Source organism: Centroberyx affinis, unplaced genomic scaffold (assembly GCF_046629955.1).
Source record: "Centroberyx affinis isolate AG114_WGS23_722 - 3 ecotype Tasmania unplaced genomic scaffold, CSIRO-AGI_Caff_v1 ptg002491l_1, whole genome shotgun sequence".
NCBI lineage: Eukaryota > Metazoa > Chordata > Actinopteri > Beryciformes > Berycidae > Centroberyx > Centroberyx affinis.
The window spans coordinates 287,723-302,616 of NW_027280718.1; the positions used below are offsets into that span (position 1 = coordinate 287,723).

At 41.0% G+C, this 14,894-nt stretch overlaps 1 protein-coding gene across 1 annotated transcript; it reads right to left on the bottom strand.

Moving 5' to 3' along the window:
• Nucleotides 1-5,936: 5,936 nt before the first annotated feature.
• stn1 (STN1 subunit of CST complex) lies at nt 5,937-14,640 on the bottom strand. The gene is made up of 9 exons (XM_071534132.1): nt 14,446-14,640; nt 11,608-11,703; nt 10,953-11,030; nt 10,195-10,368; nt 9,546-9,657; nt 8,451-8,601; nt 7,204-7,326; nt 7,022-7,094; nt 5,937-6,382 (listed from the first exon to the last, which is right to left on the bottom strand). Exons 1-9 carry the CDS (start codon nt 14,579-14,581, stop codon nt 6,225-6,227), a joined length of 1,101 nt encoding a protein of 366 aa, XP_071390233.1. The 5' UTR covers nt 14,582-14,640; the 3' UTR covers nt 5,937-6,224.
• Nucleotides 14,641-14,894: the final 254 nt, after the last annotated feature.

Here is a 14,894-nt window from a genome sequence, read left to right on the forward strand (position 1 = left end):
CTATCAGTCTTACAATAGAGCTACAAGCAAGCTATCTTTATTTCTGTCTTTCGATTCACTCTTGCCTCTTGCCTTTTTTCTTTTCTTCCCGTGTCTCTTGCCTTGCTCTTGTCTCTCAATCTCACACACACACACACACACACACACACAAACATCAGGCTTGGCTGCAATGAAACTGCACAGATACCTAACATAGAAAGACTATACATACAGTGAGGTTGGGAAAAACTAATTCAGGTCATTTTCCCATGAAAATCCAAAGTATAGTTGAGGCAGCACATGATGCCCACACATTCTATCTATCTCTCCGTGGCGCATCGCCATTCCTGGGTGATGTAATCACAAGCCCAGACAGCAAGCTGTTGACAAGAACACCAGGGGGCTGCAGGCCATGTTCGAGCACCCCGAGATGTGTTTTTATCCTGGAAGCAGACAGAGCAGCGCAGGAGACATCTTGCTGTCGAGACAGAACTGCTGTCACGTGTTCAAGACTTCTGCTGCATGACGACAAATAAAAAGTTCCACCATCACAAACAACATCTGGTATTGAACACATGAAAACAACCCCCAGCGTGCGTGTGAGGAGATAATAACAGTGCGAGGACAACATCCGCTGTTCAGTCTCAGGCTCATGTCAAAGCGTGCGCACACACACACACACAGAATCACAGCCTCTTGTCAGAATCAGTGACAGAGTTAGGGCTCTGCGAATTGAGCAGCAAGCACATTGACTTTACTCACAGACGTCAGCAACTGACTCACTCTTACTCTTTCTCTCTCTCTCTCTCTCTCTCTCTCTCTCTCTCTCTCTCTCACACACACACACACACACACACACAAGCAGAACCCTTGAGCATTGTGGTCCTTCCCGATAGCCGTCAAACTCTCCCAAACAATGGCCAATCCAAAAAGCCGGCCTCATAAACCTCCCCCCCTCAACATGCGTCTCCCAGTTAGGGGTGAGCATCTGAAAACAGGGACCCTGTTCACTGAGATATCACTCTGAGTTTGATAGGCCAATAAATATTTGAGTGGGGAAAAGCTCTCTGAAGAGTTGTTTTATGGTGCTAAATAACAACACCGGCTTCCAGTCTGGGCTGTAGCAAGGCACAGGGGTCTCTAGAAAATGAAATGTTATGGGACTGGGACTTGTCGGGCAACAGAAGCTTAAAGTAAACATGGCCGTATTCAACCTTGCTTTCTCTTTTACACCCCCCCCCCCCCCCCGCAAACTCACACACACACACTAAAACCATTCACAAGAAGGAAGCAGTGTTTGAGCGAGAGGGAAAGTGTGTGTGCATGTGCGATGCGTGTTCGCGACTCAGCAGTCCAGCTTTCCCTACGGCCCAACAAGCACTTCCCTTTGACAAAGCCTTGGGTCTCGTTCCCCCTCTCACAGGATAAGCATTTCCAGCTGGTTTCACAAACAGTACAAATGAGATTCAATGGGCGTCACAGATTGTCTCTTTCTCTCTTTTCCCTTCCCTCTCCCTCCCTCTCTCTCTCTTTCTCCCTCTGTCTGCCTTCCTCTCTCTCTTTCTCTTTTCTTCTCACAGTGGCTAGCCTTGTCTCATGAGATGGGGTAGCCAGGGAAACTAGGCCACAGACTGGCCCGGTGAGACAGACCAGTCCCAAAACACAGCACAGCACAGCTCAGCTCAGCTCAGCTATGGTCTAGAAAGCTCTTATTACACTCTACTATACCATGCTAGACATAAACTGTATATATAGAAGTCTGGCTCATACATAACTACCTATAGTATAGTTGGTATGGTTTGGAAAGCCTCTGCTGCGCAAAACTACTCCATGCAAGGCATTAACTGTACATTAAGATTTCAATTCCAAATAAAAAATTTTGAAAGAATAATATATATTTATGTATAAAATCATCATTCCATGTCTCTAGAAAGTAGAGAATTCAATGTTATTATATAGTTGTAAGTATTATTTTGTCAAACAAGGGCTTAGGTTGCCTGCTATCCTACTGCTGTACTATATAAAATACAATAATGTGTTTTCACTGTGTGTGTTTTAATCATCCTGAAAGGGTAAGTGTCACTATTTTATCTTGAATGAAGCTCTTGGTCATATACAGAAAGCTGGGAAGTTATCTATCTACCTCCAGTGTAACCTTGAGCACTTCTGAAGCAAGGAACAACCACATAAATATAAAATCCATATATATACAGTATCATGCACGTGTCATAAGCTGGGAATTATGTTACTTCAGACCTGGGGCGAACGTTGTATCAAAAATGTAGTTATTTTAAAAGGGGATGAACAGTCTCTCCCTTTATATCCCTATTAGAAATTTCAGTAGATGTGATGTCATCCCTCTGTGTGATTTGGCAACTTTGGCACATGGTGATCATTTTGTGGAATAACTTTTTTTCGTATTATAGTTGGGTGAAATTTTCAGCTGGTATTTTTCCTGTAGCTCAAGGGGTTTAGCAGTGCATTAACAATGTCAGAGTTTAAGGTTCAATTCCACTGGGGACACCCATGTTAAAAATATATGCACTCATACAGTAAAGTGCTTTAGATAAACTCATCCACAAAGTGATGTTTATTCATTGCATGTTGTTCAGGATACGAAAATCTGCCAAATAACTGTATAAACAACAGTTTTCTTAGCATTCCCTCCTTTCATAAACACAAAGTCATGTCCAAGTAACAGACATAAAACAGTGTCAGCTGAGATCATGTCAAAATGTGATATCTTTTGCACTGTAAAATACATGTGTGCCTTGTATGTCTAATTAGGGGCACGCATGGCAGGAGCCTTGTGTATTCCTCTTTGCAAAGGCGAATATGTGTGCTAATTATGTTCACATATCATTAGACCCAAGGGTCTGTGGGACTGTAATTGCATATAAGCAAGATCACGTTCTTTTCATGCTGGTCATTTATTAGGACCTGTTTATGAGCTTGGAGTGGGATCCCAGCAGGGGCCATGCGGTGCAGCACCCAACACAGACCCTCACTTACAACAAATGAGGTATTGATTAACACGGCCACTGAAGGCAAAGTTCAGCAAGATAAATTTCACTGAAGCATGTTTGTCATATGAGCTTTGTTCCAGAGTGAGATATCCACAGTTTGAGGAAAAAAAAGTGACCTACACTCTTTGAACAGGATTGACAGCACAGCATTAAAATCAAGAGTGACACCTTTTAAATGTTAATAGGTAATTTAAGCCCTTGGTTGACAAAATTATATCATTTTACACACTGGATCCTCTCGATTTTAAATACATTGAATGATCCAACTAAGGTGATTTGATGATGATTTTTTTTCCCCAACATGGATTGTGTTAGAGATGATGTCTTGTGCATTTCACAAATGTCTCTAAGGCTGAACAGTGAGTGCTGGTGTGACAAATTCAATAGTTGAGTAGGCTAGAATATTGTGGATACAGTAACCCACCATTTAGGCTACTTTTAGTTGCTGTATGTAGGCATAGGAAGGAATTTCTAGCCCCTGAAATGTCCAAGAGGTTTAGGATATAGCTGTAGTAAACAAATAAATTAAATGTTCAATTAAGCAACACTGTGAAGCTAGAAGTGTGTTTGGCAGTGGAAGTCTGTGTTACAATGTAAAGAACACTCCTCTAGGTTTGATGTTAGTTAGCAGTGTATTAAATTATTACGTTTGTTGCTACATGATCATGAGATGAAATGAAATTCCTGCATTTCCCCAAGGGGCTCAATAAAGTACTATCTTATCTGATCTTAAATTCCAAAAGTATTTGCAAACCACAAGCAGCCTATGCAAGTCTTTTTTTCCTAGCCAAAACTGCATGAAAATGTAATGTCTTCCATCCATACCTCCATGGCCACACAGACACACACAAATATTCAATTCAAACATGATCAGTGCTGTCTTCACTGTCTGATAATAGGATGTCAGGTGTTGGAATATTGATCTACAGACATACAGGTCGCCTCTGTCTTGACATGTGGAAGATCCCCTGGGAGAATAAACTGCATTAGTTGCTCTGGAGCCCATGATGGGACCTGGGTGGTTATCCTGTCTGACTGGACTCACTGTTATGACAGCTACCCCAAGTCTTGTCTTTTGAAACACCGTGGGCCCTTAATAATAGCAATGCTTGGAACAGGCTGCTACCTTGCTGAACAATAGTCTCGTCCCTCCCGGTAACACTGAGCTCGGTTTGGCTGCGGGCTTCAAATAAACCCTGGTGATACAGCGGAGCGGCGGCTAGGCTACATCCAGCAGACAAATGCAGCGTTTGGATGGCACGCTGTGTCTGTGAACAGGCCAGAGAGCCGTCGCTGACAAGATCGGGATGGGACAAGGTGTGTAGGTGACATGGATGAAGACGAGCCAGGCAACTCACGTAATGTTTAGACGGATTGCGCCTCTTCTCCACGTCCACGACTTTCACGTCCAGCACTGTCCGAAACTGCATCTTGATCCTGCAAAGGCTATGCATAAAAGCGACAGGCAGCGGTCTACCGCAGCTCAACACAGGCTACCTGGTATCACGAAAAGAAAATGATAACACTCATTGGATGTTGTGTCATTTAGCATTTTATCGGTCCGGTGAGAGATCGGGTCGTTTTGCAGCCAAATCGGCAGATCGGACTTCTCCCCGTTGACGCAATGACCAGCGATCTGATTTGAAACTTATCAATAGTCCATTTAAACCTGTGCTGATTGCTCTCGGTGAAATACACACTGCCAAATATCCAGTCAACCCGCGATCCTCACGTTGCCTCCAGAATACGGCTGGCCAGCTGCGGACGGCGTGCTGATGATGAAGGCGGTCACCTCAAATTGGAAGAAGAAAAAAAAAAAGTGGAGCGACTTCCTTTGTGTCGGCCACGATGCCTAGGAGGGGGGGTGTCAGCATACCTGTGGGGCACAGAGCCTGGCTGAAGGCAAGGGAGCCGGCAAATCCGCCGCCAAACGCCTCCTGCGATGAACCAGGCGCAGTGAATTTAGGGAATGGAGTGGGATGGGCTTGACGCACGTCCTCTTACTTGGAATAAAACACTGAGGGGGGGACAAACTAGTTGGTGTAAGCCCTGCTAAACAAGCCACATTAAAGACATGTGTTGTTTTATGACCAAATATCAAACTGTCTCTCTAAACCGACCGATTAACAAAGTATAGGCTATATTCATTGACTTTATTCGTCTTCATTGGGGGCCCGTATTGTAACTTTTCTTTATTCCTCCAATGTCAGAATGTATAATGACTGGTACAAATTATATTTGGACACAAACGTTTATTAATCTGTTATATAGCCTCCTCCACATTATGGAGAGCAGTGTGATAATAAAGCTTATTATCCGTTTGTTAATACTCCAGGTGCTGAGGTATGAGCAGCTCTCTCTCTCTTCCTCTCTCGCTGGATGGAGACATGGATGAACCGTACCTATGGATACAGATGTTTCACAGGCGACCAATCAGCGGCAGCCTGCTCTACATGGCAGGGTCAATTAACGACCAAACACTGCCCCCCTGTGCACATAGCAACATATGCAAGTCTATGAAGACGCCTTCCCAATTTCTTAAAAAAAAAGAGAAAGACAGAACTTCCCTGCTACGAGACATGAAACATATTCTTGTATCCAAAAATAAAAACGTCAATCAGAGCATCAATCAGTCAGTATCATCTTTTAAATCACTTCTCAAAACTTACTTTTAATCTTTGGTTTTTATTTTATCCTTGTTGCCTTGTTTGACCTGTGGCTGTGATTTTTTTTTTACTGTTTTACTTTCTTGGTTGTGAACAATGTAACTTTGTTTTGAAATGTGCTACGACTATTATTATTACAATCCACTAAATCCTATGGTACAGCATCATATCATTTGCGACAAAAACTTCAAAACCTGCTTATATTCACTGGATTTCTGTGGAGCAATAACTGATGATGACTGACAAGATATTATTATTTGGTCAATGTAATAAACTGTTAGATCACTGTTGATAGGTCACCAAACTATCTTTCATAGACACTCCCCTTAAGTGTTTCTTAGACATGGATTCCAAGTAAATTTCTGGTGAATTTTAATTGATCTTAGAACACCACTATATTGATAAGAACTACAAGATCAAAGTTGGACTCACCTCATGCTCAATTGATGCCCATGTGAATACAAACGTCATGATTTATTCACACACAGAGAAATAAACCATACTTGACATACTATATACAGTAATACTGGGTTCCTGACCCACAGTGCTCGTGTTATAACATGGTGTAATGGTTCTCGCAGGTGCTGATGATGTCACTGTTGCACTCCAGCGATCTGAGGACCAGCTCCAGAGCCGCTTTGCTCACGTTGGGACTGTAGCGCTGTCTCACGGCAGACAGGATGTGCAGGATGTGGCAACCCTTCTCCGCATCTGGAGGCACCAGAGGAAACAGCTGTCAATAGACTGGCATGTCGTAATGGAAAGCAAGTTATCATGTGAAAGAGGGAGGGAGGCTCACAATAATAGTTATTAGAATCACATATCTGCTCAAAATCATATTGCGCTATTGGCCACATGATGTGTCAAATGATGTAGTGAAACCTGTCATTATACTCTCTAATAGTTTAAATTAGAAATAATTAGAAATGAAGGCTTTTTGGAGAAGCTTTCTGGAGTTTTACTGACTTAAAATAATTTAACACATAAGTTATATTGTAAAGATTTTTGCAAAGCACCTTACAGTACAGTACAGTGAGTACAGCTTTGCTAGCAGTAGAATCCATTGCATACATTATCAGTATGTGTGGCCCCAGCAAAAAAGAAGCCCCTCATCATAGAAGTGAATAGCAAGAAACTTAGGTGACATTTTTAATGCTAATTTGAGCTTTGACAAGCAGGTTAAGAGAGCTGTTCAATCTTGTTTCTTTCAATTTAAGAATAATTTCAATTTAAGAATATGTATTATTATTGTTATTGCATTGAGCAACAAAGGAGTACATGATTCAGCCATAGCTAAAACTAGATCGATGATTTGATACTTTATTCAGAGCAGAAATCAAGTGATCTTACACTTCTCTCTCCTTGAGTCTTCCCTGATAACGTTTTTGACGGCCATGAGTAGATCTTTGTCTTGTTCAGTCACCTGCAGTAACGAGGAACCACAACGTCAGACAGACACATAGCCGTACTGAATCCTCGCTCACAATAATAACCCACTGAAAAGGGAGGGATCCATCTCTGTCGGTTCTTACGTGATAGACTTCATCCTGGGACTTGACCTTGCGGAAAACGACACCCTCGTCCTGTAAAATCTGCAGAGCCTCCTTGAGAAGCTGGCGTAGCTGCCGGCCTGCAGACGGACCCGCCACCGGCTCCTGAATAGCAATTTATTTTAAGGGAGGGAGGGGACACAGTGCAAAACCGCTGAAGTGAGGTTACAGCTTCAATGACGCTTGCATTAGAGATGAAGGCTTTCCGAAACACATTAGTCAATATGTGGAATAAACAAGAGGAGGGTGGGGTCGAGCGTTGGTCAGGAGGCAGAGGGAAACATCGAGCGGCATCTGAACCCCATTAAACCTTTTCGATGTCTCTTCCTTAGTTTGTCAGTAGGGAGAAGAGAGTGAGGAGCAAAGCCGTGACTGGGCAGACAGCAGGAGCTTCCCTAGCGGGCTTTGTTAGTTGGTCTAACTGACCTAGCACACCCACTTCTGGTACTTGATTTACTTTCATTAAGTTACTCCCAAAAAGGGAATAAAGACTGTTCATTTATCACGCCGGTGCCTTCGTCTGTATTCCTGTGTCTAAATACCTAAGAAAACTGTTACAATTAAATCCTCAGAATCAGTCTATTTTATAAGCCAAGACTTTAAAAGGCGAGGCCCTGACTCAAAGTGCAACATGTCTTGTGGCTGCATTGTATTCTGGTCTATTGAAGCTACTGTCAGTGGAGAAACTGTCAGTGGAGAAACTGGTATCTCTGCCTCTTCTATGATGGAATTCTTCCTGTATGATTGTTGAACGTCGGTGCAAAATGTCTAGAAAGAAGCCCTTGCTATTTGATTTTGAGGGACTGACACCAAAACTTGACGTTTATGATTGACGTTTTAGATAGCTGAAAATGTTCCTGCTATCAAACTCCATTGTAGCTGCACTGGAAATATCTCAGTGTGACATCATGTCGTCTACGTTTGAACGGATCTGCAAGATAAAAAAAATACACCGGCAAACAACAAAATGGGGCCAGAAATGCAAGGCACATCACCAACAGCTGATTTTTCCTTGAATCTAGCCAATAACTTCAACAGTACTACAGAGTATACTTTACTTTTATACTAGAAATCATATCCTGACAGTAGGGTTTTTCCTACATTTCATTTTAGAAGGACACTTAAATAAAGTTTGCCACTGTCATTTGATTTTCTCTAAAGCGGAAGGTGTTTCATGGCTCTACCATAGATCGTAAAAAAGAAAATGCCACCATATTATTCTGGTGTACCTGGTCTGTTGATGCAGTTTTAGTCTGGCTGGAGACCAGCGGCTGCAGAAGGTCCTGAACATCGTAGGGTCTGAACCTGGTCACTGTCTTCTGCTTGAAGAAATCCTTCATGATGTGTGTCGCCTGGGTGAGGCAGCTGATGGCAGAGTCACTGAAAAAATAAATAAATAAATAAATAAAAATTACATAAATGATAGAATAAGGAATGCTGTGTTGGGCAAAAGTTTGACAACTGATTACTATCAGAAATGGAAAAAAACTGTGTGTTACTGTGTTTGTTTTTTCTGATTTCATAAATTACACATGTTATAATTTCAATGTTTGTTTGGCTTGCTTTCTCCTTGTACACACTATCTTGAAAATGAAAGCATACCCTCATTGTTATTCTATGTTAAAATAAAAGTTCTAAATATACCTCAATATATTTCTGTATACTTTTTAATATTTGGTCACACTTTATTTGGATAGTCCAATGTTGATACTCAACTTCCTATCAAGTGACTAAAAAGTCTACTGAGTTTCAAGTCATATTCATAATTGTGTGAAAAGCAGTCTATAGATATTAAATGTCTGGGTTAGGGTTAATCTTAGGGTTGCAGTTAATGTTAGAAAAAAGATCAGGTTAGGGTTTGGTTTAGCTTTAAAAACAGAGTCAGGGTTGGTGTCACATAGTCTGTAGAGATGCAGCAAATAGGCAAGTGACACTTTGTTGAAGATCTACTACTGTACTTGGCAATTAAAGCAATTCTGATGTATGCAAGTATGCAAAATTTTTGGCCTAGATTTCTAAAACCAGGCGTGTACATATGACCTGCCTGGGCCAAATCATAGCCTGTGTCCGTGTTTCTACTAGCACTGAATGGGCAGGGAGGGCCACCAACACTAGAGAAGCTGCCAACAAAATCCTATTAATGTTCGTTTCAATGAACAATTTAAGTGTCACGACTTCTAAATGTTGTTTCAGGGGCCTTTCCACCCCACCAAGAAAAAAAAATGCTGCATGAAACACTGGACTGTGTCACATGCTGTCTCGCTGAGGGCTTCCGCAGCGTTGTAATCTGCTGTGACGGTGTGCTGAGGGATGGGCGGTTGTACCCTGTGGCGTTAGGTTGCAGCTGGAGTGGTTTGTCATAGCACTGTCTGTAGAGCTGAGGAACCTCCATCATCCAGGCTATCTGCACCGCCATCACCGGGTCGTTCACTTTATCTAGGAACACACATGGGCGGAGATACACACCTGATTAATGGACAGGGGATAGAGGTGGCATGTACTCTGATATAAAGAATGTGGTGTGTGTGTGTGTGTGTGTGTGTGTATGTAGGGTATCATAAGAGGAGACTGCTGTGCAAGGATAAGGAATGTCCTTGCTGTGTGTGTGTGTATGGATGGGTAGGGGGGCTGTGTGTGTGTGTGTGTACAGTACATGTGTGTAGGGAGAATCGGGACCAGGTATGGTGATAATTTTTCTGTGTGTTTGAGAATTTGTGTTTCTTGTGTGTGTGTGTGTGTGTGTGTGTGTGTGTGTAGGCCAGGCTCCTAACAACCAAGGTGGGAGATTAACATTAGCCACCAGTCAAATGTTGGTAAATTTTGCTGGTAAATCTTGGTAAATTCTATTCTAAAAAAACATCTATTTGGCTGCTAAAACAGTGAAAGTGGATGGTGACTTTTGGGATTCCTGTCACTATGACCTGTAGACAGAAGCAGTACTTTCCTGCCAGATGACAGTTCTTCTCCACTCACAGTAAGTCGAAGCCATGATCTCTCTCTGCTGCCTGGAGGTTTTCACTGGTCCTCGGACTCGCAGCAGCTCTCCTATCTCCAGGCGGCGGCGGGTCTGCTGGGCCTGACGCAGCTTCTGCAGCTCAGCGACTGGGTTGAAGCCTCCTGGAGCCTCATCACTGGACTTTGCTCCTGCTGGACGTGACAAATCAGGGGTTATTACTAATGGTTTGTGGCGATAATAATCCAATTATAGTAAAAGTAATTTGTAAAACACCTTTCAAAATAGAGTTAGAAAAGTGCTTTACCGAAAAATGAAAACAATCAATATTAGCCAAAAGGATAAACAATAAAAATGTGAGACATGAATTGAAAACAAGCTTACAAGGGAATAAAAGAGGCAAATACAATGATGATGAAATACATAAAAAGGCTGCCTGTAAAAGTGGGTTTTAAGAAGTGATTAAAGTCACAGTCACTAATGAAATGAAAAATTACTTTTTCACCCCTTTTTTTTTTTTACACCTATTTAACCATAAATGCTGAAGAATTTACACTTATTTTATTTTTTCGTATTTTCACATCAAAATACCATTTCTTTTCCCTCCCGGAAAACAGATTTTTAGCGGTTAGTTCATGGTGTACATGTAGATATACATAAGAAGATCCAGCCAATAATGCCATAATAATGTGGTTTAAACAACCCACCTATATATAGAGCTTGCTAGTGCCCGAATCATACACATCCACACCTACATCTACATCTATTAATCACTCACATTTACCCGGATCTCCCTGGTCTCTCCACAGGTCATTTTTCCAGCACAGGCAGTTTATAACACCAGTACCATCATCCACTGTGAAGAGAAGGAAAGATACTCGACATCAGTGACAAAGGCTCAGATTTTGCTTGTGAGAAGATTGGGAAATCAAACCCTAAAACACAGAGCAGACCATGTGATTATTAGGACTTTACACAACAGAAAAGTGTATGTGTCACTTTGTGAAATGTAAACAAAGACTAGAGGCATTTGTCAGAGATGGAGACTCTTAACGCTTTATCCATGACTTGGAGTGATGTCACTGTTCTGCTGACACTGCCAAAGAAAGCATTCCCAGTTAACAAGAGAAAGCACCTAACATCACTGCTTTATTAAATATCATACTACCTTAATGAGAAGGCTACTACTAACTACACTGTCACATGTGCTGTCGGTTGTAACCATCACCTGTAAAAAAAAAAAAATCTGTTCATTCACTCTCAAAACAGATCAGAAAACATGACTGATGTTTTTAGTCATAGAAAGAGAAGAAAACAGAAAGAGATTTGAACAATTTAACATAAAATCACACGTCTCAGGTGATTTCTGGTGTCTCCAAAACAGAAACATGCAAGTAATGTATTTGTTGCAGAAAGGTACTCAGCCACATTACCTCCATAGCAGAAGAAGTCTTCTCTCTCCCTCTTGTAAACCACTGTTCCAAGCACATCAACTTTGTAGATCGGATGTGAGTTGTAGAAGTAAATACCTGTGAGCCAGAGGGAGGGTGTAAAGTAACACATCAATAAGTATACGCACATTAAGGCTAGGTTATCTCTAAGCTTCAGTCTTCATCATTATCATCATCAGGCATCAGCGCTCTAGTGGGGCTTCGGCCCGCCTCTGCCCCCCTTTCCCTACTAATCATCGAGTCCAAACATTAGGCTAATTATTCTTTCAATATTTATGACTGAATAACACATTAACCACCAAAAGGTTTAGCCTGAGTTGAATCATAGCACTTGATATGTGCCTGAAATCTAAACAATGACTGGCAGTAAAATTATTTGTTACCAACAATTATCTGGTAGATCATGAAGGAGCGAATTACTAACTAAAGGATTCAGCTAATTCATTCCCAAATGAATTAATTACCGTATAAAACATTTCCACAGTCCATAGCTAGCTCTATGTGGCTATGGTTTATAAGAGTTTTTATAAGCAAGACCAATGTGGCACTGCAATTACATGCTATTTATTGCCTATTTTCAGGCTTTTTATCTTTACTGTGGAGTTTTGAAGAGGGATAATCAATCACTTTCCATTGTAACCATGGCAACACCATGTTCTCCATGTAAGCTGATTTATCTTGCACTGATTAATGACAGAATTTCCCAGGGTGTTTAGGTTTGAGTGAGGCCAAACGGAGCCTGTCGGCTACAGCGGAGCACAACACATACAGGCGAGCGCCCAGGCCACCAAAACAAGCCTCACAGGGAGCCGATTCTGCCCTTTTTCTTTTTCCTTCTCTTTTTGCTCCTTTTTTTTTCCAAATCTGTGTTAATTTCCCTTGACATTAAGGCTGAAATACACAGCCAGCTTTAATTTAAAAGACATTTTCATCCATATCAGATGAGAAGAAAAAATATCTACAGGGCTTTTTTCTGTGCAGTTTCCACATTTCAGGGTAAGAAAAAAAAACACTTGACAGATAAACATTAGGCTTTATTAAATCAAGCACTCATTTTCAACATTCAATGAATTCTATAAATCTGCAATCCATAAACACTAACAAACTCCTCTTATCTCATATTTAGGTGTCAATGAAATAATGTAGCCTATTTCAGTGTATATCAGAATTCAGTGGTGGTATCATTTATTCTGGTACAATATAGACTGCATGGATATATAGCCGAAATCACTGCAAATCAAAAAGGGTCTGAGGTATCTCAGTTCTCATAGGGAGGCGCCTAAAAGTAAGATATCAAGAGTGTGTGCACTTCTTTAATAATCTCACTATCCTAATAGTCACTGTATAATTGAAAGATAGAAGAATGTAGACCTGAAAATACAAGCACAGAAATAAATCACTTTTTTTTTTTTCTCCCCAAAACACTCCACTATAGGCCTATCTTATGAAAAAGCACTGCCATTATTTTTTTTGGAAGGAATTAGACAACCCTACACCACATTTTGCCCTACAGACTGAACAAGAGGACACCTCTGAGCCAGAGCCTAAGGTCCTCGGTCAGGGACATTTTGGCTGTCCCACAGTCTAGATTCATGACCAAAGGCAACAGGAGCTTCTCTCTTGGGCTGCTTGGCTTTGGAACGACTTGCGTGAGGATATCAGACTAGCCAGATCACTATCTTCTTTTAAATCTCTTCTTAAGACACACTTTTATAGGCTTGCTTTTACTTAGTTGAGATCCTTATTCTATGTGAAAGTGACTATCTGACCTTTGATATTTGCACAGCAGTGTGTGTGTGTTGTATTTTATACATGCATTTTGTTCTTTTATGTTCTTGTTTTATTTTGTTAATGTAAAGCATTTTGTAACTCTTTTTTGAAAGGTGCTATACAAATAAAGTTTATGATTAAGATTATTATTTGTGGAGGTCAGTTTCATTTAAGGATCCCACCAATGTCAACTCCAAAAGGTTGACCCTAAAGCCAGAGAACTAAGCTCTATTTTCCAAAAACACTAAACAACCTTGACCATGAGGACAAATCCTTGATGTTGAAGGCCATCTGTGTAATGCACAGATGGCCTTCAACAATCCTGTGGAGGGTCCAAGCACCCTGAACCAGACCACTTAGACTCCATAAGACTGCAGGGGATAGTGGGAAAAACAGCCGTGCTCTGTGCCTCCCAAAAGTGCCCAAAACAAGCACACTTAAACTCATGAAGAAGAAAATTGTTATGGCCAGAACTGTGCTAAAGTGGGTCCGAAAAATGGGTCCGAAAAATCCTCAAAGAGCAGAAACATCAGCCCATGAAACAAGCTGTTTACCACACACACACATGTACATGATCCTGAGAAGTGTCAGTCTTTTGCATTAAAAAGTAAAATAAAACAGTGGTCAATTCTGGATTTTAAAGATTACTTGCAGAAGGACCTTCATGGCCCAAGTTAAAGCTGATCATTCAAAGTTGTGGCAAGCTATCCATGCAGTGTCATAAATACATTTTAGAATGATCCTATACAGATATCACATCATAACTATACACTATATTTACTAAGGTACACTATAGGAATATTACAATGATACCATAGGAGATAAGAAATAACTACCATAACGTACGATGAATGTTACAAACTCAGTAATGAGTACAGAACACACATGTATAAGTTCCTATAGCAATATTATAATGAATTTCAAAGACTATACGAATTTGTCTATTTCAAATGGACAAAACTTTAGACAAATACTATTTGGTTTGAAATGTGGACTTTTTGAAAGTGCGGTGAAAGACATACATGATGTTTCTACACAGCGTTAGGTTACCTGGCACCTGAATGGACTCTCTCATCTGCAGGATGTCTTTGACATACAGCCTGGCGAAGGCAGTGAAGACTGGGTCCAGTCCCCACAGCAGGGAAGGGGGCTCTTCCGTTGGATCCATCGTAAATGTAGCCTGCATTTCATTATGGAACCAGATGCGGATTATGTGCCTCCTTTTCGCGTTCAATTCGTTGGGCAAGCATAGTCTTCAGCAAGACAATACCATGCATGTTAGCTAGCCCCGTTGAATGTGTTTTGAAAACAACGCCAAACTTCTGGTCACGTGACGCTTTGATAACTCAAGCTAAATGTTTATTTATATATAACGGCAATATGTATTTACATTAAGTTATAAAGGTTACATTTGTGGAATCATAATAAAATGCATATATTTTGTTTAAAAAATGTATTTGTATTTCACTTTGTTGTCTTTACGAGCGCGTTCGCGTTTT